Genomic DNA, 24,753 nt, shown 5'->3' with positions numbered 1-24,753 from the left:
CCGCGTCGTTCCTGGGACTTTGAGGAAGTTTGTACAACAGCAGAGCAGCAGAAAAACACACTCTGCTGTCCAAACAGCGCTCACACACAGTGTTCTGTGTATTTGCCTTAGTTGACACTGCATGTGTTGCAGTTGCTTCAGCGAATGTGCTCACTGCTTTGCATTTCTGAAATGAACAAACTATTCTGTATCCATATTTTGCTCCTTTTCTGCAGTTTAATCTGGATCATTGATGTCTTCATGAAATGGTAGTAACATGTTTTGGTCCAAAAAGCCAATAAATCAAGCTCAGCAGCATTGTTTCCAGGCTCTCATAGCCCCTCTGTTCAGAACGCTCTGATTTAGTGGGCGTGGCCTTCATATGTAAATGAGCCACCGCTGATACCTCCCCGCTCTTCCACGTCACTGAGAGCAGCGGCACGAGCTCCGAGTGCACAATGTTTAGAAAACAGAGAAGCTCCTTTACCATAACATTACAGGCTAAAACAACAGGCTAACTGCAGCTAAAGTTAGCATCCTGAAGCTAACACAGAGACAGGGGGGACACTGAGGAAAAGCTCTTCCATCTGCTCCACAGCACACAGCATTTAAAATACTCACATTTCCAGGGTCCCAGGTTTGTTGGAGGATGGTTGGTAATGCGCCTGGATTCAGGACCAGGCTATTGGCTAGCCCTCTGTTGGACTGTCCAAAGTTGGAAAAGCAGTCGGCCGTGAAGTGACTAGCACACACATGCACAGTTTTACTGAGTGTAGCTGGAACATTTCCTGATAAATGAACTCTAGACACTTAGTCTGTCTTCTTCTGAGATGGGAAGCTTGAGCATGGAACTATGTGGCTGTTTACAGCCAAAAACAGAGCAGTGATGGCTCTTCAACCTTGGCATTCTCCTCCCTTCTCCAGTGGACCAATCAGGTCAGACTTGCTCCTGATTGGTCAAAAAAGGGAATCGCTGACGTCGGCAAATCCCCAAAATCCAAACAGCTCGTTTTAGGTCAGGATTTTACATTAACAAGCTCTACTAAGAACAGGTTTGGTCATTAAATATCACATTTTGTGGGCTGGGAGGAAAGACAAAGACCCACAAATTTCACTAAAAGACTTAATAAATTGATTTTTGCATAATATGGAACCTTTAATTCAGTTGTATGGTCAGATATCTCATGTTATATATCAACTCTGTTGTTTCTTTATCAAGTTCATTTTAGTTTATAGCGTTGTATTGTACGGTGTTGCATTAATTTGAGTCTAATCAGGTTGATCTGTGGGTTAGTCACAGTTTCTTACCCTTAACTTGCTCTGAGAAGCTGTTTTCAACCTCTAACGCTGCAAACTCTTTAAACTTTTTGCATTTGTTTCCTCTCTTATTTTTTTCACATTTTTGAAATAAAATAATGTATTTGATTTTTTTAAGTTATTTTTTTATTTTTGCAACTTTTTTAAAACTTCAAAAAAAATTTTTTTTGTTGTTGATTTCTTTATTTCAAAGGTTTTTTTTAAAGTTTTGAAATCTTTTTAATTCAATTCTTTTAATTATTTTTTTATTTTTGTTTTATCAAAACTTGATTTTTTAAAATTTTTAATTTTTTTTCTTAGTTAAATTTGTTTTGAAAATTAATTTTTGTTTTATTTCAATTTTTTTTTTTTTTTTCAATTTTTTTTTTCTAATTGCAATTTCTTTAAAGAAAGTAATACACTATCACATCACAATTTTATCGAATTGTATGAAGTAAAAAAATCTTCCTGTTTAGAGAAATATTCCCTCGATTTGGCTGCTCCAACAGTTTTATAACAGATCACAGCACTGAGCTTATAGTTCCTTAAACCTTCCTTTAAAGCTAAAAAAACCATCTGATTATGTGATTTTCTTATAAATAATGAATCTGTTGTGTTAGCATTCCTCATAAATCTGTGTGTGAGAGTGTGTGTGAGTGTGTGTTCCAGCATTATGCAAAGCGTTGACACTCCAGCACTATGACTGTTAGTCAGATCACAGACAATAAGCAGCTCTCCTCTCACTCTTCACTCTGCTTATAGAAACAGAGTGGGTTCACCGAGTGGGAGTTTTGGAAAAGATACTCTGCTGACTCTGCTGGACGGACCGAGAGGGAAAGAGCGTGAAGAGGCAGCGCTGGACTTTCAGTTTTATAAATATTTCAGATTTAACATCTATTTTAGTTTATTTTACTTTATGCAGAAGCTGCTGCACGTTAAGGTTTGATTTTCCCCGTCAGTTTTCAAATCAATCCCCCTTCCTCCTCGTTTCTTTTCTTTGAGTATATTAACAGCGTTTAACAATCCATACTGTAATTATCTGATCAATACACGCAGCAGAAAGCACTTGAATGCATCATCATCTTGGGAAAACACCTTCACGCTTTCTCATTGTTTCGCTGGCACGTCTCTGAACCAGGCTCCCACTTTTCTCGCAAAGAGTCGCTGCTTAATTTTAGTTGAACCGAGTCCAATTTAATTTTGTGTTTGTGTTTTGTAAACGGTGGGTGGATGGAGGGATAAGCATGACTGAGCGGAGAGGTGCGTGTGAGGTTAAGGAGGGAGAGGAGAGAGTGAAAGTGTGAAGGAAAGAAGAGGATGAGGAGGAGGATGAGGAGAGGAGCCAAGGCCTTTGGGCAAAGCCAAGACCGCCTACAGATGATCTCTCCTTCACTCCCTCCTTCTCTTTCTTCCTTTCTTTTCTCTCTGTTTTCCTTTAACCTCCACTTCTCCCTCTGATCTCACTTTCTCTCTCCTCCTCCTCCTCCTCCTCCACCCTCAGAGACAGTAATGTAGGCCAACGGAGGAGTGAAGTTAAGGGCAGGCCCACGCTGCACACACACACACACACACACACTCACACACACACACGCACACACACAGACCTTCACCTTCGTCAGTGAAGGACGACATGTGTCCACATGGTGAAATCCCTCAGAGAGATGGAGAAATGTGGAGATATGGATCTGTACTTTTTGTCCCGTCATGCAGGGAGACGGATTAGGAAGGAGCAGGACGGAGCGAGAAGCAAAGACGTGATCCGTGTCCCAATTTCACGCTAGGAGCTGTAATAATTCTGAGTAAGTTTACAGTGTGTTCCCATTACTGAGATAACAGAAATATGATTATTCCACGCAGACAGGGAGTCTACAGGCAGCAGATTTAGGTTTGCATGTGCTGACGTGGGCATGAAATCTGCAGCAGTTAGAAATGCATCACATGGAGTTCATAGAGTCGTCACAGATAACCAATCACAACCTGCTCCTGACGACGGATACTGAAAGAATGACTCGTCTTATTTTTACAACTTAAAGCAAAGTACAAGATAAACAGTATGTTCTTAAAATATCACAAGATCTTCACAAGACTTGAAATGATGATGTCATCCTCAACCTGCGACTGTAGCATCATGTGGCTTTTGACTCTTTTGCAGTGGCTCCTTGTAGCTTTTACAAAAATTAAGTAAGATATTAATTACTAAAAAAATATGTCTTAGAGTCTGAGACATCTATGTTACACAGATCAAGAAATTTAAAAAAAATGTATAGTTTTTGGAAAATTGAAATTTCAAATTTTTATGATTTTTAAATTTGAATTTTGATTGTCAACATTTTTTTTTAAATTTTGCAAATTTTTGAAATTTCAAAATTTTTGTTTTTTCTTCAAGGTTTGCAAATTTTGGGAATTTCAAAATGTTTGAAATTGTTTTATTTGAATTTTGAATTGAAAATGTTTTTGAAATTTTGCAAATTTTTGAATTTCCAAAGTTTTGATTTTTTTATTTGGATTTTATTTTTATTTTTTTTTAAATTTTGCAATTTTTTTAAGTTTTAAATTTATTGTTTTTTTATTTGATTTTTTTTATTTCAAAGGTTTTTTTTAAAGGTTTCCATTTTTAAAAAAATTTCAAAATTTTTGATTTTATTTTTTCTTAGTTCAATGTGTTTTTGAAATTATTTTTTGTTTTATCTCAATTTTTTTTAAATATATATTTTTTTTTACAAATTTCAATATTTTTCAAATTTCAAAATAAAAATTGCAGTTTTTTTGTAAATAAGTTACAAACTATCATCTCATAGAATTGTATTAAATTTAAAAAACATCTTATTTAGAGAATTATTCCCCAGATTTTGACTATGTTAAGAATTTTTAACACTTTTTGCCTTTTTTGTGAAATTTATAAGATTTTGTGGCTCCTGAATGACTTAAATCCAGGTGAGCTGAGGCGAAATGGCTTTTATGACAGTAAAGGTTAGTAAAGTCTGCCCAAAGCTCCGCCCCCGACAGGCCTCCAAAGGGCTGGCCAATCAGAGGGAAGGGGGATTTTCTTCGAGAGCAGCAGCTAAAATGGAGCGACAGAGGCTAAAAGAAGGATTTTCTAAAATACTGGTGTGAGAAAAAAGGGATTTCTACAAGAAGCTACTACAGGGCTGCCAAAAGGATGGAATTACAACTTAAAAAAAAAATCAAAACCCCCTCTTTAAAGTTTTTATATTTTGAATATTTTCATAAACTCTATTGACTTAGCATGCTAACATTGAATGCTAAATCTCATTAGTAGAATTTACTGCACCAAATAGAAACCTAGTGTAAGTTCCAGGTGTGTGACATTATTTTCTAAAACCTTGGGGTATTTTTTTACCTAAGATGGCGCCTGATGAGTCCAGGGATCATCAAAGCTTCTTCAGTTTATTTCGGGGCTAAACGTGCGGCTGTCTAGACATTTAGCCTGAAAACAAACACCTGAGGAGAGCTGGCAGACGACGTAACGTTCAGCCTGTGGGAATAATGACTGACACACTCTCACTGTCGGCCTGTTCCCTACAGACTTTCTGCTAATGTGGCCAAAACAGGCAAAACACACCTGAGAGAAACATGCTGTGAGCGTGCTGGAGCGTGTCCACTGCATTGAAGAGGCCTCACTGCTTTGTTTTTTACTTTTAATTGAAAGCGTTCAGCACACGTTGAATACAGAGACAGTCGTACAGGTCGGAGGGCACGCGGAGAGGAGAGGCTGAAACGATGTGTGTGTTGTTGAGACAGAGGATGCTTATAAATAGAGGGAGGAAGGTCAGAGGGAAAGAGTCAGGCTTCCTGTATCCAGACTCACAACCGGACACACACACACACACACACACACACACACACACGCACACACACACACACACACACACATGCACTGACACAACACCAACAAAAATGGAACATTGATATTTGACTTTGTCCTGCTTTTTTCTTCGTTGTGGGCTTTCTACGCCAACAAATGTTGCTAACATTAGCATAAAGAGACTGATCAATAATCCACTGGTGCAACATGAAATCTTCAGATTTAGTTTTTGTTTACCTGTTGGCGACAGTGAGTTCTTGATGTCAGAAATTCATTTTGAGTTTATAAAGTCTCCAAATTGACCCTTGTAATCCTTGATTAACTCTTATTTGTTGTCCCTGATTGTCTCAAATTTTTATTTAAAGTGTCTGAAAACGTATCAGGCAAGATTTCAACAGATATGTTTCAGAAAAAGCCAACTTTGAACCAAACATCACTCTTTTCACAGCATTACTTTGATTTTTTTTATTTCAAATGTTTTTTTTGGAAGTTTGAAAATTTTTTGAATTTCCAAAATTTTTCTTTATTTGATTTTTTAATTTTCAAAGTTTTTTTTTGGCGGGTTGCAAATTTTTTAAATTTCAACATTTTGAATTTCTTTTTTTTTTTTTTTTTATTTCAATTTTTCTTTTTGGAGGTTTGCAAAGTTTTTTAACATTTCATATTATTCTTTATTTGATTTTTTAATTTTTAAAGTTTTTGTGGCAGTTTGCAAATTTTTGACATTGCAACATTTTCATTTTTTTTATTTCAAAGGTTCTTTTTTGGAGGTTTGCAAATTTTTGAAATTTCTAAATTTTTTTTTATTAGATTTTTTAATTTTCAAAGTTTTTTTGGAGGTTTGCAAATTTTTTAAAATTTCAAAAGTTTTGATTTTTTTTTTAATTGAATTTCTTGTGTCAATATTTTTTTTATTTTGCAAATTATTGAAATAAAAATTTTTTTATTTGATTTTTTTTTAATTTTCAAAGTTTTTTGGTATTTTGCAAATTTTTGAAATTTCAAAATTTTGGATGATTTTTATTTGATTTTTTTTTTTCAAAGTTTTTTTGGAGGTTTGCACATTTTTCGAAATTTTAAAATTTTGGATTTTTTTGAAAGTTTTGCAAACTGTTTAATTTCTTTATTTATTTTTTTTTTAATTTTCTGTGTTTACATGGCCGTGTGGGTTATTGCTAATATTCGGAATATGATAGGGTAAATGACTGTATGTTAACACTCTGAGTGTCTGCAGGGAAACAGTGTGAAATTGCACCATTTGCTTGATGAACAGCATACAGCCTCATATTCTGCTAAATATCTGTTTCAGGTTTTGGTATCAGGCGTCACTGAAACTGTTGTACTTTTTGTCGACTTTCTTTATCTGGAAACCGTCGGCTCGGCTTGTTTTTTATCCTCTTTCTGCAAAGCCGCCTGTTCGCCTTCCTCTTTCTCTCTGTGTGCGTTTCTGCTCAGATATTTCTCATGTTTTCACAAGAACAGTGTGTTGTGTCCAGAAGTGCCTGCATGTTAACTTTTTCTCCATGTGTGTGTGTGTGTGTATGTGTGAAGACGGTGATCTAATAAGAGTTGATGGTGTACCCGGCTGCAGCTGCTCTCACACAGCCGCCCACACACTGTCAGAGACACACAGAGAGGAGACGCGCGGCCTATAATTAAATATATTATACTTATTAAAGAGGAGAACAAAGCTCAGGACTGGACCGAGGAACGGTTCTGACTCAGAGGAAAGTGACCAGGAGCGGTCGGCTGAGAAAGAAGTTAGTGATCAGATCGGTTTATGGTGACAAGAAGAAGAAATTCAGTGTTTTTGATCATTTTTAACTCTGAGAAATGAACTTCAACGAGCTTTAAAGGAAGACAGACAGACAGACACAGGGAGGAGAGCTGCTGGCCGCTCAGATAAACCAGGGAAGGAAGTCTGAGAGCTGTTGCCACGACTATCACACCCTTCACACCCTGCCCCCATCACACACACACACACACACACACACATACACAGAGTGACCAGTCAGGCAGATGAGATGGGAAATGTTTGTGATAATCGTCGAGTGTGTGCGGATAAGAAGTTGTTTTGTGCACACTGACGATAAATTAGCACTCGAGAGGCGCTATCTGTGTGTGTGTGTGTGTGTCTCTGTGTGTGTGTGTGTGTGTGTTGATTTTTCCTGCTATTGTCACTTGTGGCATGTGCAGTCATGTTCCTGTGTGTTTTGAGGTCAGACTGAGGCTGAATTTAGAAGCTGTCGTATGATGAGCCGCAGAAAAACGAACGCTCGCTCGTCTCTTCTTCACGTTTTATTTCCTCCCAGTCCGAGCAGAAACATCTCTCCCCGACTGAGAAAAATCCCACACTTCTTTAGCACGATAATCCACCCAGAATCCATTTTTAGAATTATTACAATTGAGAATATGGAGGATAATCCCTGAAGTCGAGCAGCAGCTCATAACTCCCCAGGCGAAGATTTAAACTGCTTTATCACAGAATAAAATAAAGAAAATGAAAATATCCTCCGCTCTGATGACTGGGAGAGTGTTACACCACTCACATGTCAACATACGATAACAGGAAGTTGTGCTGACTTGTGTAATATTGGCTAATTTGTTGCATTGCTGCATGATTTTGCTTAAAAACACTGTGATGCAACTTTAAAGAGGGGGTGTTGGGCTTTTTTTAGTCTTGACTCTGTCCTTCTGGTGCCTCTGGTAGAAGCTTTAAATCATTTACAGCTCAAAAAATCTGTTAGAAAACCAATATTTCAGCTTTTTTAGCACCTGCCTCTTTAAGGCGCCCCCTTCTCTCTGATTGGCCAACACTGTAGAGGCCTAACAGGGGCGGGGCTTGAGCGGAATTTAACATTTGAGACCCACATCTTTGATACTGAGCTAGCCAGAAGATCCTTATGGGATGATGTCATCATTTGGGCAAGTCACGTTGAAATCTCGTTGAAATCTCATTGAAATCTCGTTCTATCTTAAGAATAGAGCAGTTTGATCAGTTTGCCGACAGATTCAGGGATTTCTCCATCAAATAAAAACATAGCAGCTTATAAAATCTGCGCAAATTTATTTTGAACATCCAGTGTTGCTACTTTTTGTAAAGCAGATACTCCCTCTTTAAAGATGTTCATTGCTAACATCTTGCGAGGTAAAGCTGCATCGATACGAGCACATGGTGCATTCAGGCTGAGCACTGAGTCCCATTGTTTCAGGAAACATCAGATAATGGAAGAAAAGCTGTTGTGTGTGTCGTCAAAACAACGACAAGCCGTTGCGGTCCAGGAATTCCAAGATAATTCGAGATAATTCAGAAACAGTGTTGCTATTGTTGTTGTACTTTGGACCAGCTCCCAAAAAGTGGAGCCAAAATACTCGAAACTCCCCCTGCTGACTGGCTGTAGTATAAATTATAAAGCATTCCTCCTCAATACGAACAGGTGGGACATGGATCTGACTTAAAAATCAAAATAAATGTTAAAGAAATGCTTCTTTAACTTTGCGCCTGTCGTCAAAGCTCAATCTTATCGCGCTTTAACAGTTTGTTTTAAATGACAGCTGCAGTGCAAACACCCTCCTCCTCCTCTGTGTTTTTGTGTGTGTTTGCATACGGTGATGAACCTTTATCCATCACACTCCATTACCTGAGGCACTGAGAGGAAGCCTCACACACACACACAGGCTTAGACAAATGTAGCACACACTCTGGGCATGCTGTGTCACCAGCGGCAATGAGTGAGCCTTTCACACTGACCCACATAGAGGGATAGAGAGCACAGGAGGGAGGATGAAAGGAGGAGGAGCGCAGAGAGATGGAGAAAGGTTTGAGAGGTCGTGCTGAGTGAAGGATGTGCTGAAAGCGTCCTTGACCGTCAGCTCTGATGTTTGAGCTCTGTGAGTGTGTGTGTGTGTGTGTATTCATTAAGATTTAAACTGAAACGTTCTGCAGGCTCAGCTGACAGATCTGTTCGTGTCAGGTTTTCTCTTCTGTCAGTTTCAAATGTCGACGCTTTAGTAGCGATGGAGGTCGATGTCACCTGTGTGTGTTTGACATGACGCCTCGCTAAGCCACAAACTGGAGCGTGGAGGGTTTAAGATCAAGATTTAAGATTATAAAAGTGTATGGTTAAGAACACCACCTCGCAGTATCTGCCTAAAAAAGGCAATTTAAGCTAGCATTCCAGGCTAACTTCCTCCAGATCTGTGTCCGGTCCATCTCCGCTTTGTCACAACACCCAAGCGGTTTCTGGTTAGTTTATATATATCCTAGTTTTCGTCCTGGTCGTTGAACACTAGACAAGCTCTAAACCCTCGTAAGGGGACTAGAGGGGGCATGGGAGTTTGCCCAACCAGTCCACACCAAAAACGTAGTTTAAAGAAACAAAACTGTGTGAATAAAAACATATTTAAAGAGACAGTAGCTGAATTTAAATTTTATGAAGGAGTGTTCTGGAATGCTTTCTCAAAGTGCCTCTGAGTTATTTAGAGGCAGTAGCTGAATTTGATCAAGGAGTGTTCCGGAATGCTTTTCCAAAGTGCCTCTAAGTTTCTTAGAGACAGTAGCTGTATTTGATCAAGGAGTGTTCCGGAATGCTTTTCCAAAGTGCCTCCGAGTTATTTAGAGGCAGTAGCTGAATTTTGTCAAGGAGTGTTCCGGAATGCCGTTCCAGAGTCCCATGGCCCATTGGTGCGGGCTGTTCAGTCCATAGACATTATATACGTAGACGCCTCATTCACTGGCGCTGCCTATTGGAGCTGACATAGGTACCAGCCGCCATCTTGGGTGGGTCTCACACGCCGCCCCAGTGCTTTTATTATACTGAGAAAGGTGTAGAATGCACAACTATTATGAGCATAACTCAGCGAGTTTTCACCCAATTTTCACACAAATAAGTTTGTTACAAACAACAGAGATGTACTAATAATACAGGGCGCGGTCACACATTTTAATACATTCTTTAAAATTAGAATACTTTTTATTGTGCTATTTTTTGTCATGCAATAAGACAGGACAGTGAGACGGACAGACAAAACGCATGAGCAACAATATTTTTGTGGTCATATATATACATATATATATTCTAATATAATCATAATATGATAATAATAAGTATTTCTTTTAATTACTACTTAATTGTAGTTAAATTAATAGTAACAATGGCAACATCAGCCACAATAATAATGAAATTAAATTCAACTGTAGTATGGCTGCTCATAAGAACAAAGATAAAAAAATAGATAATAAGTAGAACAACAGTAATATTCATAATTTGTTATAAAAGGGAGAAAATTCATTTAACAGTAGCAGCTCGGACAATCCTCAGCCTAACACAGCAGATACACAAAGAAGGAGTCTGTGTAGCACAAACCATCACCTCCACTCGTTTTGACTTTTTTAGTTCGTTATGGAGCTAAATGAACCCTGGCTGCCAGAAAAATACACATAAAAAATTCATTATTTCTATTTTTACTGAACGCTGAAGCGGTGAGACATGCTACCTGGAATATCCTGGCTGGAATAAGGAGCTACGTCCAGGACTAAACCCTGTCTGATTGACTCTTTAACTCAAACTGACGGCCGCTCAGGAAACAGAAATGTGAGCACGAAGCCTCGACTTGGAATCTGTTGCACGGCAGAGGATTCACACTCTCCTCCAGTGCTGAAAAGCTTTTATTGTTTGAGGTGTTATAATTTTAGTGGTACTACTCCTAATCATCTATTTCTGTTTGCGAGGAGTCCTCACAGTTTTTTTTCCCTCAGCGATAAAAGGCTGACAGAAATGTTCCTGGACTTTAAATCCTTATATCAGTTCAGTTCTGCTCTGCACAAACATTTCACCAAATGCCTCTCTTAATACTGCTGATAAAGACTGTGTGAGTGTGTTTGTGTGTGTGTAAGCGTGAGCTCCTGTGCTCGCCTGTCTGTGTGTAGCTCAGGTTGCCTCTGCCAGGTTGTCTCTCTTACGTAATGATCTAAAAATAGAACAGATTCACCTGTTCAGGAGGAAGGAGGGAGGATGGACAGGGAAGTTAAATGATTCATTCTTCTCTTTTCATTTCTCTTTGGTGCAACATTTCTGTCTTAGTGCAGAAAAATATGATTGCATCACAGTGTCCTCCAGGAAAAGTGGCGTCACGAGTTTGGCACGAGATGCTTTGTCAGGCTACGTTTCCAAGACGTGCGTCTCATATCTCTTGATATGATGAAGGGAAATTCAGAAGGAGTCCCAGCATCAACCAAGAACACAAAAGTAAGAAAGTGTATAGAAAGTGCAAAAAGCTCCATAAGAAAATAGATGCTGACAGCTTGTCCATCATTGTCCAGTCAGCCAGCCTCCACCTCCACAGGGTCCAGGACTGAGCTTCTTCAGCAGTCTGTTCAGTCTCTGTCTCCTGGATCCTGTCTGCTCACAGCAGGTGAAGCTCTTCACATGTGGCCTTGGTGTCTGCTGTTAGCTCTGTTAGCCATGTCTGTGAATAGCATGATGCTACTCTGCCCTCTGGTATTCCCTCTGTTGCTGGGTTAGCACAGCTAGCTCGTCCATCTTATTGGAGATAGATCTTACGTTCCCAATAACGATGGATGGAAGGAAAGGTCCATGTCGTCACTTCTTAGCTCACACCTGAGAACCAGCACGTCGTCCTCACCTCCTTCTCCTCACCTTGTGGGGAAACATCCGGCCTAGCACCAGTTAGCATTGACATGTTACAGGCTGCTAACAGCTGATTTCCCATGTAAACAATGCAGCCATGGTTACATGTAGGATCTCCAGACAAACACAGGAGCAAAAAATAGTAAAAATATCACTGACGACAAAACCAGTTTGGTGTCCATGACCAACAAATGAGCCACTCCAAATACAAAGATGACGAAAAAGAGACGAAAAAAATAAGAATTAAGAAAAGAAATCAGGGCAGTAGTGATACATTAATTTTCAGATACAATGTGATACACAATCCATACTCAGCCAACTGTACAACTTTAAGTGGACACTTAGGGAACTGCAGTTTTTACCACTTCCACTTCCTGTTTCATACTTTTAGATCAGAGGTTGCTGCTTAATTCTTACCCAGGTGATCTAGACTTTCTAGATTCCTTAAAAAACAGCCAAATCCCCCCAAAACAGCCAGATATCTGTGATCCATGCTGATTTTAAGATGCTGAGAAACAAAACAGCTAAACCTTAAAACACTAGCTGGTAGTGGAGACAGGCCCTTAATGTACTGATACTCTTAGACACACGTCAAAAACTGAAAACTGAGGAAGTGTTTGTCTTATTTCTAGTCAACACTATGTTCTCATTGCTCAAACTGTACATTTTTTAATACCAATAAAAAAAAAGTTGACATTTTTCCTGTATTTTGTGAAAATTTCCCCCACATTATAAAAACGAACCTGATATTTGATCGGATTTTGACGTTGAAAGCTTTGGCCTGATAGCTTCGTGTGTTTCCTGTGTCTGCGGTCGATGTGTTTGTCACCTTTACTCCTCAGAGTCAGAGGTAGAGTTGAGGACATAGGTGAGCCGCCGTGGATCCAGTGTCAGAGGTCATCGGACACCTCTGCTCTCACACTCTCCAGTGTTTCCTTCCTCTCTTCACTTTTTCCTCCAATTAAAACCTGAAACTCCTCATCCTCTACGAGCATCATCTCTGTGTCGTGGCTCTACTTTTCTGAAAGTTTAACCTGAATCAGAAAACACACACACATTATACGCTTACACACTCAGACACACACACAGACTGTGACTCAGTGCAGAGCTCAGATGTCTGGTGTCAGGTCTCCGCTGCCCGTCACGTCGATTGGCGTAATTACCTGAGCGTGCAGCGAGTGGAGTGAGGGGGAAATAACTGCTGGGTGATTCATTCTGCTGTGGAGGAAACACAGCGACATTAGCTGCTGAATAACGGAGAGAAGCTTTTAGAGTAAGGATGATAAACGCCGGGGCCGGAGGACGCAGAGGGAGGAGAGGGAGGGGGAAGAAGGTGAGGTGGTTTCACCGGCTCCTCGGCTACAGGTGAGCTGACATCATAACCTCTGAAACTGTAACTCGCTCTTTATTGAACTGTTGCCTTTGACGCTGACGATAAACTCCCTTTTCCAGTCGGCGTGGATCACACGCATGTGGCTGTTGTGTAAATGTTGAGAATATATCATCATTATCCATAAACTGCGCCGTAACCTCTAGTTGTAAGTTATAATAAGCTGCAGTTCCTCGACTGTCCACTTGAGGCTTGCTCCAAAAGCACCAGAAACCACACACACACCCATTTAGACAAGTCAAACTTTACAGCAGAAGTAAACACGTTTATGGAAGTTAGGTTGAGTCAGTGTCTGCTGACGATAGGCTTCAGAACTCTGCTTTAGGAACAGATGGGTGATGTCACAGAGGCTAATGTAACTTCATAAACTCGATCAGAAATACACTTGGCATGCGTAACTAAGTTGAGCAGAGCTGACAGATGTTTCCAAGGCGTAGCACTTCCTGTGGAAAGTCGAGCATTGACGAGGGATGGCAGTTTCAGGGTGTGTCACATGACTCTGACCCTGATACCCTGATAGCCGTCTTTAGAGATGACACTCAATTTGAGGCGGGGTATATAACTGTTGCATGTGAGATGTATGAAATGACTGTATCATGATCATCCAACTCAAAAGTCTCTTTTGAGTTTCACTTCCTGCACTTCCTGTTGGTGCTCCTATCACAGCAAGCAGCACTGTCCCCACCCACCCAGAAAACCCCTTTGCAGGCGTATTTTGTATATCGTTATATTCATGATATTTTATGCATCAAAGGGTTGAATTTAAAATTTAAAGAGTGATTTAGAGCAGAAATTAGAATATTGAGATATATACTGTGTATAGAGACAGACTAATGTGTATTTTCAGGGCCGATACTGATACTGATTATCAGTAATCAAGGAGGCCGATAACCGATATTGGGGCCGATATTCATTTGCAGTAAAAGTGAAAATATTTTTGTAAAATTTGGGATAATACAAACTCCAATACTTAACTTTGTTTAAAGCATTTAAGCATATGTTCATTAACCTCTTAAGACTCAGTGTTTACATATATGGACATTACATTTTTGCCTTTCAGACTAAGGATGCCCGATATATTGGTTTCAATATTGGTATCGGACGATATTTACTCATCAGCTGCTGGCCATTTTCAGAGCATCTTGAACGATCTTTCAAGACCCAAAGAATCTTGTTTTCTCTGACTATGAAAACATCAAAACTACCTAAGAAAGGTGGACCCTCTTCTTTTATCTCTCTCTTCCTGTTTTTGATTCAAAAAAACAGACAAAACGTACTTTTTTTGATTGCGTTCATCCCGGGCGCTCCATCCTTTGATCCTCTACATGGTCGTCTTTTCTCACGATTGCGGCGCTCTTTCTCTCTGAACTGCCTCAACACATCATCTCAGATTGTTTTTGTTTTATTTTTTTTTACCCATATTGTTATCGGTAAATATTGGCCATAGCAACAATATCGGCCATAACAGCAATATCGGCCAAAATTTTCATATCCTTGCATCCCTATCTCCGACCAATGATACTTCATTTTCCTAAACTTTGACTTATCACCCACATTCAGGGACATTGCCTTTGCCATCTTTTGGTGAAATTACAACATTAAACCTATCTCAGTGAAAAAAAACAGTGTATTTAAGTACAATAACACTTAGTGATGGGTACCTTTCACATTTGAAACGATACGGTACCAATGCCCGGTACCTGGCAATCTGTACCGGTACTCAATGGTACCAATGCCCGGTACTTTTTTGTGGTTATGTGGTAAAAAATATCAATTTCTTTAACATTATTATATATGTATTTTTCAATTTAACATATATATTCCTCAGTATATACCCTTGCAATGCTGTGTTTATGTCCATCATGGAAAATTGACTATTCTTTTACTTCCTCACAGTCACAAGGATGTGTTTAGGTACCTTAACGTGGCACCTTTTGATTTTACATGAATCGGTATCAGGTACTTTTGACAGAATTTGGTCTGTACCTTTAAAAGTACCTGATTCGGTACCCATCCCTAATAACACTAATAGCTAACAATAAATAGAGAACTCATGACAAAAAAAAATTAAACTTCCTGTGTGAAGACCAAATTTAGTTGTTATACTCATTAGGTCTTACTTAGCCCAAGTAGCAAGGTGAATTAAAAAATACATACCAGACAAAAGTTCGGGTTTTAGTTAAAGGAACCTCCTTTAGTTTCCACAGTGAGTTAATTTTTCCAAAAGAGAGACAGAGTAGCGACTGCAGACAGAGAAGAGCGGCTGAAATTTAATTTCTTATCAGCTGCCTTATAAAAAGAAAAGGCGGATGCCGATCTGCTTCAAAATGTTAAATATCAGTTCGGCTGATAATCAGTCTAACCCTAACCGTGTATCGCAGTATAGCCTAAAAATATTCAGATATAAATTCACTTTTGGGGTGGAGATGCTCTGAAATTTGATGAGACAGTTTAAGTTTCAGGATATCTGAAACTGAATTTCTGATTCTGGTGACACATTTCGAGAACCAGAAATAACCGCATGAGTTGTTGTGTATTTGCATTGATCGCTGATTAGTAACTGAAGCTTTCATAACGCTGATGTAAGCTTCTTCTAAAAAACCTCCAACAAACATTTTCCAACAGAGACAATCTGTCTTCACACTAAAACCCACACTGGTGCAGTTGTTCCTCTTTTGTCAGACGACTTCTCCCACATAATCACAACATCTTCTGCTTGGTGAGGCAGAGGATGTTCAATTCCATTCCTCCCACTTACAGCTGCCTTTTTTTTTTTTTACGTTGCTTACTTTTTGTTCTCACTTTATCTTTAATCAACAACCTGCTGCCGAGTCATGATGAAACTGGTTAACTCACGCTGCTGCGGAAAGAAAAACACCGCTGTGTGGAAAGAGTTTCAACCCCTGAATCATTCTGTGTCGTCGTAACCGTCGACTCCTCTCTCACACCTGAGGAGTCGTGTTTGGGATTACGCAGATTACGCGTTTCTCTGCCAGTCGCTGAATTTGCTCCTGGATCCGTTTGCTGGAAAGTTGCAGAAACACACAGAGAGACCAGATTCAGCACCAATATAATTACCCGTTGAGCTGCCGATGCTCCCGCTGTGCAGTTGGCATAGCAACACTGACAACCCACCTCTGCTGGAAGAGGAAGAGGAGGAGGCAAAATCAGGAGAGGAAGAAGGAGAGCAGGGGACGAGGAAGACATGGCGGGAGAGGAGGGGAAGAAAGGGAGATTAGAGGATGTGGATGTGATGACAAAAAGGAGAGCGGAGGAGGAAGAGGAGGAGGATTAGTTCCAGAGATAGAAGAGAGGAAGGGTCCAGATGAAGAGAGCAGAGCAGGCAGAGAGGAGGAGGAGGAGGAGGAGGAGGATAAAGACAGAGGGAGTAGGTGGTGTTAGAGCGTGGAGCAGAGAGCAGCTGCATTCACGTTTTCACTTAATCTCTCCAACGCGCTGAGAGCCTCTTCCTCTTCTACCTGACTCATTAAACCTGAGCTGTAAGTGAGACACCACTCACCTGAAAACCTGCCAGCGCTTTAGGCTGAGTCTGGAGCTTTTTATGAGCCTGTTTAACCATTATTATTAAAGCTATTATTAAAACACACCAAACTCTCTGCACCACATGAAGCCAGCTCTCTGTTTGTGCTATTGTTAGCTCGGTTTATACATTTATACTAATGTTGATGTGTGTTATTTTCAGTCTGAGCAAACACACTCTGCACCTACGGCTTCCCTCTTTACACACACGCCTCCTACAGTTTCTCTTCTCTGTACGCTTCTTTTAATAACACCCATCATCATCATCATCAGCAGCAGCAGCGTGTTTAGTTTAGATGTTCAGAAATTTGTGACTTGATGTCACATTTTCACAACAGGAGAACCACACTTATGGCGCAGCGCAGCGCAAAGATGTAACTAGGATCTAGTTAAGTTGCAGGATAAAACTCTCCATGCTGACGTGGGGTTTTATTTCCCTCAACCAGGAACAGGAAACTGCCAAAGTGAGTAGAACCAGGCTTGAAGTCAACAGTTGAGAGGCTTTTAGGAAAGGGGCCTTAAACCTGCAGCAGTGGCTCCTTGCAGCTTGTAGCTGTAGGATTGTTATTTTTCTTCCAGAGGGTATTGATGATTAAAGACACTGTCACTAAATAAAATCCTGCGTTAACATTTAGTTGAACTAAATCTTCATCCCATCTGTCAATAAAGCCTGCCACCGCTCTACTTCACCTCCTACAACATCAACAGCCCACAAACTTTCCATGCACCTGTGGCTAACCTCAAGTTTTATTTTTGAAATTTAAACTTTTTGCAAATTTCTTAAATTTAAACATTTTTTAAATTTTTGCAATTTTTTAATTCGATAATTAATTAATTAATTAATTAATTTAATTTCACATTTTTTTATTTCATTTTTTTATTTTTGCAATTTTTTAGATTTCATTTTTTATTTTTTTATTAATTCATTTAATTGTTTATTTATCAATTAATTTTTGGATTTTTTATTTCATTTATTTATCTATATATTTATTATTACAATTTTTTATTTTTTATTTTTTATTTTTGCCATTTTTAATTTCATTTTTTATTTTTTTTTTTATTTACTTATTTATTTAATTTACTTTATGTATCTTTTTTTTTGTATTTTTTAATTTCATTTTTTTTAATTAATCAAATTTTAAAATGTGTGCAAATTTTTGTGCAATTTCTTTTTTTTTTTTTTTTTTCGCAAATTTTTATATATTAATTATTGCTTTCATTATACACAATCGTTTAAAATGAAGCCAGTGCACGAATTCAAAGGATTGCAATTTCTTGAATGTCCACTAGAGGCTTGTCAGGATATTTTGTATCAACTTGTTTAATTATGCAGTAAATAACTGGCTTCATTGATCTGTGAAACTTTTGTTTATGTGATACCCAAAGAAAAAAGGGGCTGGTTATGCTAATTAGAGGAGAGCTAGCTTGCTTGTACAACCGCTAGCTGGGATTAAGTGACAGACAAAAGTTTCTCCATGCAGTGTTGAAAAATTCAGGGAAGCCTTGAACGGACTTTACTAATTAATTCCATCGGCTCCCAGTTTGATTGGCTGAAGATTAGCTTTTTAAGGGGTAACATGTTGAACGCACATAAGAGTCACTACTGGTGCCCTTAGTTTCCCTCTAAAAGAACTTTCATCTTTACGTTGGCTTTCCGTGCCTTTCACTCTCAGGATTCTCTCTGCAGCCTTATTCTGAGCTTTTTCTTTAACTCTGCTTTTATTATCCCAGCGTTTATCTGGACTGCGTGCTGCATTCAGCTCATCTCATCCTGAAGTTGAACATTAAACAGAAACATTGCGTCTATTTGCAGATGATGTGATTGTGTTCCTTCATGTTTGGCTTTCAATCCTGTTCATTTCATTGCTTTTAAACCTGATTTATTTTTAGATTTCTGCCTTTTTCTGCACAAATCTACTTAAAATAACTCAAAGTGTGTGTGTTTGTGTGTGTGTGCTGCCATGTTCGGTGTGTGTATCAACAGAGAGCTTCATGCTGTATTTTTGTTTGTGTGTGTGTGTTAGTGAGCCTTAATGCTTGTGATCCTGTCTGCTTTTAGTAGATTAGGACTCACTCAGATGTAATGGTGCCCATGACCTCTGAATGAGTGTGTGTGTGTTAGTGTGTGTGTGTGTTTGCGTACTGAAGTGTGTATCCATTTACCTTGTTTCGTGTTGAGTACATCAAGTACAGCGCTGCTCTTACTTTCCCTCTCTGCCGGTGAGACACCAAACACTCTCAGATACACACTTTAATGTGAGGATCATTTCATTAGGATCTCACACACACACACTCTCAGACACACACACACACACACACACACACACACACACACACACACACACACACACACACACACACACACACACACACACTTTGTGGCCTGTTCATTCATATCTAGTCAGCTTAATTTGTTTAGAATAATCCCAACCATTCAACACTTCCACTTACACCCAGGTGTAAGCATCAGGGTTAAGTGCGTGAGTGTGTGTGTGTATGTGTGTGTGTGTGTGTGTGTGAAGCTAACAAACAATCAGGATCTTGTTTCATACTTTGACCCTCTTCATTTAAACTCACCTGTGAGCCGAGCAGGTTGTGTTTTCAGTGTTGTCGGCGTTTTTGTCGCAGAATCAGAGGAAAACTTTGACCTGATTTTCAGGAAGCTCGTTAGCATGTAGCGTTAGCCTCAGAGTTTATAATTGAGATATTTATCTTCTTCTATTTTAACCCAAGTGACTTTCTGAACCACGCTGTAAATGCATCTATAATGAAGCACCAATCATCTTCTTTGAATGGGTGTGTATGTGGTTTCTGGTAGTTCAGCAGCCAGCCTCTAGTGGACGCTTGAGGAACTGCAGTTTTAACTTTTCAGCATGGTCTTCATATTTTGAGACCTACAGTAGCTGCTTGTTTCCATAGTCATAGCCATTGTCTGTATAAAATATGAAAGTAGTCTTCGTCACCTGTCTGCTCCTGATGCAGAGTGATGAAGCTGATTGTTGGCGACGGCCATATTGGAAATGATGCTGGGTTTTTAAGCTTCTTTCCTTACAGCTGTGGGGTGCCTCTGAGTGACATGAGCTGAGCTGTGTCTCAGATTGGATTAAAAAGAATAATAATAATATTAGTATTAATAATATTAATAATAATAATAATAATAATAATAATAATAATAATAATAATAATAATAATAATAATAAAATAGTAAAAAAGTAATAATATTGATAACATTATTATTATTATAACAATAATAATAATAATAATAATAATAATAATAATAATAATAATAATAATAATAATAATAGTAAAAATAAAAACAAAAAAATAATTAAAAGGTAAAAAAAACCTAAAAATTAATAATAATAATAATAATAATAATAATTATAATAATAATAATAATAAAAACAAAAATAATTAAAAAGTCATAATAACAATAATAACCATAATGATATTAACAATAATAAAAATAATAATAATAACTTTATTTGTATAGCACTTTTAAAAACAGAAGTTTACAAAGTGCTTTGACAACAGTCAGGACATAAAACCAAAGAACACAAGCTTTGACCCATATGAACCCAAGCAATACAAGAACCATGCAAAATAAAATGAGAGCATGTGGACAAGAAAAAAGCTAAAAACATCAATCAAAAAAAAAAAAAAAAAGAAAAAGAAAAAGAAAAAAAGGCAATAAAAAGAGATTGAGAGCAGAGAACATGACATTAGGTATAAAAAGATAATATTAAAAGTGTAAATGGAATAATTAAATAATAATAAAAAGACGATGAAGTAACGAGAAAGAGGTTTTAAAAAAAAAAACTAACAAAACAGTAAAACCGAAGTAAGATAGAAATATAAGAGATAAAAAAAAGATAAAAGACGATAAAAAAAGACAAAAGATAATGTACAAACTCATGATCCTTATATCTTCTGAACTTCTGAGGCTATGAATATGTTTTTAATGTTGTAAAAGTCAGTTTTTTGACCTAGCGTGTACCTGGTCTCATGTGGATTCTCAATGAACAGCAACTTTTAGCGCTTCCTCATCAGCTGCATTTTTCTAAACCGGATGTTGCCCCTTGATCCCAGCTAGCCTCAAGTGGACACTTGAGGTACTGCAGTTTGATTATTGCACTGACCAGTGAAGCCAGCAGAAGCTGAATCTCCTCCATGCTAACAGGCTAAATGCAGTGCTACACAGCTAGTTTTTCTCCTTCTATGGTGTCATTTTGTTGTCTTACTGCCCTCTACTGGTCTGGTGCTGTTTTGCATAAATTACCCAGATTGAAAAAGTTCGAAAAGTTTGGATTTTTACCTGGATGTTTTAAGAAATTTCCCTTAGATTAAAGCAAAAAACAGTGTTTCCTGTTTTGTACTTCCTCAGTGAATAGAGCTTTAAATAGACTTTACCAAATACAGAAAAAAGGAATTAGGTCTTTGTGAGGAACAGGGTGAAACGAAAGGAAAACTACGGCAAATGACAGCGAACAAAGAAAACACCATAAGACTCAAAGAGGCGTTAGTCACACGCTCACTTTCTGCCTTTGCTTTCACTTCCAGATAAATAGTTTCAATGAAACTGCTCGATGTGCCGCCTCTAACAGACCCACGTTAGCGTCAGCGAGTCCTCAGAAATCAGCCGTAAACAATCTGAAGGTCGCCACGGGCGAGACGAGCAGAGCGCTGCTTAAAGAAGCTCCTACAACCTCCACGAAGAGATAAAGAGTCAGATGTAGCTGTGACTTTGAGAGGTTGTGTGTGTGTGTGTGTGTGTGTGTGTGTGTGTGCCCTTTGTGGCATATGTCCAGTCACCATACGTCCTTGCATTTGTGCTTTTGTCGCCCACGCAAATCTATTTTTAGCACAGAAGTCGTGAGGGCGGCACATGCATATAGGTGTGTGTGTGTGTGTGTGTGTGTGTGTGTGTGTGTGTGTGTGTGTGTGTGTGTGTGTGTGTGTGTGTGTGTGTGTGTGTGTGTGTGTGTTTGTGTGTGTGTGTCATCAGGTTACAGTGTGTGTAAGTGGACTCCTCTTTGTCCTGGTTGATAATTTTAGACAGACGGCCACTGAAACTTTCAACAGGAGGGTCGGATGCTGCGTGCAACGTTTTCCACTGACAGACTGACTGACACACTTACACACTTACACACACTCACACACACACACACACACACACACACACACAGATCATCCCCATTAGAGTCCCTTGTATGTAAAAGTCTTGCTTTTCTACCTCCCAACCTTAATCTGGCCTCTCTGTGGTGGTAAAGTTTTAAAGTTTGTCTAAAGTCCCTGGGATGGATTTCAAAGTGGTCTTGAAAAAGTCTAACTTTTAAAAATCTGTCAGCTGATAATCCACGATTTAAAAAGAGATTATCAACTCCAGAATATCTCATTTCTAAATACTGTTTCTAACAATAAATAAATACACTATCTTGTTCCTTTGCATCCTGGGAAAAGTTGTCTTGAAGCTACTTATGAAGCATGAAAAAGCAAATGCATGCCTTGGCGAGAGTGGCATCTCTACGACGTTGGGTGATGGTGCTCATGGGAAACGGAGTCTCACACCCTGGATTCTGGTCACAGATGTCGCTGCAATCAGACACTAAATGTTAGATTCTCAATGTGGTCTGATGGGAACCTCTTTTGTGACTTTCTTGATCTACCATGTCATGTGACTTGTTGCTATGTCAACACCGCCACTCATGGCTGTTTGATGACGCTGTGAGGAACCAAAAAGCAGTGTTGGGAAAATTCTTTTAAAAAAGAAATAAGTTATAGTTACTTGTTACTTCGCCACAACATTAATTCAATTAGTAACAGAAGGTCTCCTTCATTAATGTGATTAGTAACCAGGGAAAGTAATTGTTTATTGTTGTTTATTTTTAATGTTGCAAAAGAAGTCAGTTCTTTTTTCTACATCCTTTTTAATTCAATATTTGGCTTTAAATTTAAAGAAATATACATGTATACATAAATTAAATAAAAAAGACATTCCATAAATAGGCTAATAAATAAATAAATAAATAAATAAATAAATAAAAAAATAAGTGAAATATTATGGTGAAAAGCTTACAAAATAAAATAGAGAAAAACAAGCAAATAATTTATCATTAATAATAAAAATAAAATAATAATTTATTATAATGATAATTAATAATAATAATTATTATTAATAATAATAATTAATGATAATAAATATAATAATAATGAGACTGAAAATTAAAAATTTGTAAAAAATAAATAAATAAATAAATGAAAATTATACTTAAAAATATAAATAAAAAATACAAGTAGAAAGAAGGTTAAATAAAAGAATTAAAAAAAAAACACAGACCGCTCAGCACTCGCGCACATTAAATCTGCCCTCCTGTCCTGTGTCTGTCTGAGTGATCAGGTCAGATAAACCTGACAACCCCTGATTTAGGAGGGATCTTCCAGCTTATTAACCCTCCACTCCTGACTTATACTTTCTCCAAAACCTCTTATTTTTAAGTCTGGTCCTGTCATCTCTGATATTTTTCCACGTCGTGGAAAAAACACGTCGTGCCGAACATTTAAACCTGGAAAAGCATCCACCCCTCTCCCTGGAGTTGGTTTGAGTGAGATTTGTTGCTGAAAAGTTGACTTTAGCACCAGCTCTTTGTTAAAGACGTGTCAACATGATTGTTCTTATTATAACTCATGTGTCTGACGTTTTTCCCCACAATTTATCTGAAGCTCTTTGTTATAATGCCGTTATCCCAAACACTGCTCCTATCAGACCCCCTCAGGACTTCATTTGGTCTCTGTAAAGATTCTGTTTGGAGTAATTCCTGGCTAACGATACATTATACTTTAGAAACAGATCCCTCTCCTGTCAGACTCTGTCGCACATTGTCGTGAAAATGACGTTTTTCCAACTACTTCCGTGTCACTCTTCAGAAAGTGCGACTTCTGAGTCTCCACTAGTGAACATCAATCATCTGTGACGGACGTGAAACTGACAGCTGAGTCCATGGAGAGGATGAGGATGTGACGGCAGCGTAGGAGGACGATGATTGGGACGAAGGAGGCGAAAAATCAAAACAGAGAAATGGATAAACATATAGAGGACGGAGAACAGGAAGAGGAAGTATAACAATGTCAGCTCGAGAAAGAAAGATGGATGCTGACTCATCCTCCGACTCAACAGATCCGTCTCTGTCTCCCTCGCGTCACCCCAAAGTGCTGCTGGCAGTCTCTCATCCAAGCTGTTCCCACTTCTCCTCCACCGAATATCCGCAGCTGAACCCGCCGAAATCTGCTCGCGCTACATGAATAATTAATTTTCCTGCTGAATTATCCTCCGATCTGCTTCTCTCCGTGTTTCTGCTGCTCTGTGGCGGGAGAGCCGTGTCACACAGAAGGATGACAGTGTTGAATTTTGCATCGCTGAGCTCGTCTTACACACATTTCTGGCTCTGACGGTTTGTTTTCTGTTTGTTTTTCAGGAAAGCCATCTCCCGCTCCGGCCTCCAGCACCTCGGTCCTGCTCAGCCGTCGCTGCCTCCCGCGTCCAACGGGCCCAACAAGGAGCTGCGCACCAGCGTGGACTGGACGGTCAGACACGCACAAACACTTTCTCCTCACACACCTCATGAAATTCAGGTTTTAATCCACAGGAACGAGCAGCCGTCCCGTCTGCATTGTCCCTCTCTCCGCGGCTGACTCACTGAATGACATTTTGATTTTTTCATGCCAACAGATTTGTTAGCAGACTTCTTTCAGCGTCCGTATGCTCATGTGGAAACGAAAAGCCAATTTTCTCCTCCAGTGTTTTTTTTTTTTTTTTTTGTAAATCAAAACTAGAAAATGTCTCCATCACCAAACACGGGACAGACGTCTCTCAGAGTCAGAATGTGACTTTTTCTGCTCGACTTTAATGGATTTTTCTTTCATAACGCCGCACAAAGAAACTTTTCTCAAACGCTTCCTGCTTTCAGATGCGGGAAAGGTCCGCTGGATTGAGAAATGCCACGCTGATGCAGAGAGTGTTCAGAGAAATGTCACGAATCATCTCCACACAGGGAGAAAGGAAGGGTCGCAGGGTG

General features: G+C 38.8%; 1 protein-coding gene across 5 annotated transcripts in view; it reads left to right on the top strand.

The window, feature by feature from the left end:
• The window catches only part of dgki (diacylglycerol kinase, iota), an 83,134-nt gene that overhangs the window by 25,980 nt on the left and 32,401 nt on the right, over window positions 1-24,753 (top strand). For all 5 annotated transcript variants that reach the window (XM_074697853.1, XM_074697851.1, XM_074697854.1 and 2 more), the window contains exon 2: window positions 24,154-24,262. In XM_074697853.1, coding sequence (XP_074553954.1) covers window positions 24,154-24,262 — 109 coding nt within the window. The remainder of the gene's footprint in view (window positions 1-24,153; window positions 24,263-24,753) is intronic.

Source organism: Halichoeres trimaculatus, unplaced genomic scaffold (genome assembly GCF_033239565.1).
Source record: "Halichoeres trimaculatus isolate MK-OKI-2021-1 unplaced genomic scaffold, fHalTri1.1 fHalTri1_scaffold_21, whole genome shotgun sequence".
NCBI lineage: Eukaryota > Metazoa > Chordata > Actinopteri > Labriformes > Labridae > Halichoeres > Halichoeres trimaculatus.
This window is presented reverse-complemented; position numbering and strand designations above follow the sequence as displayed.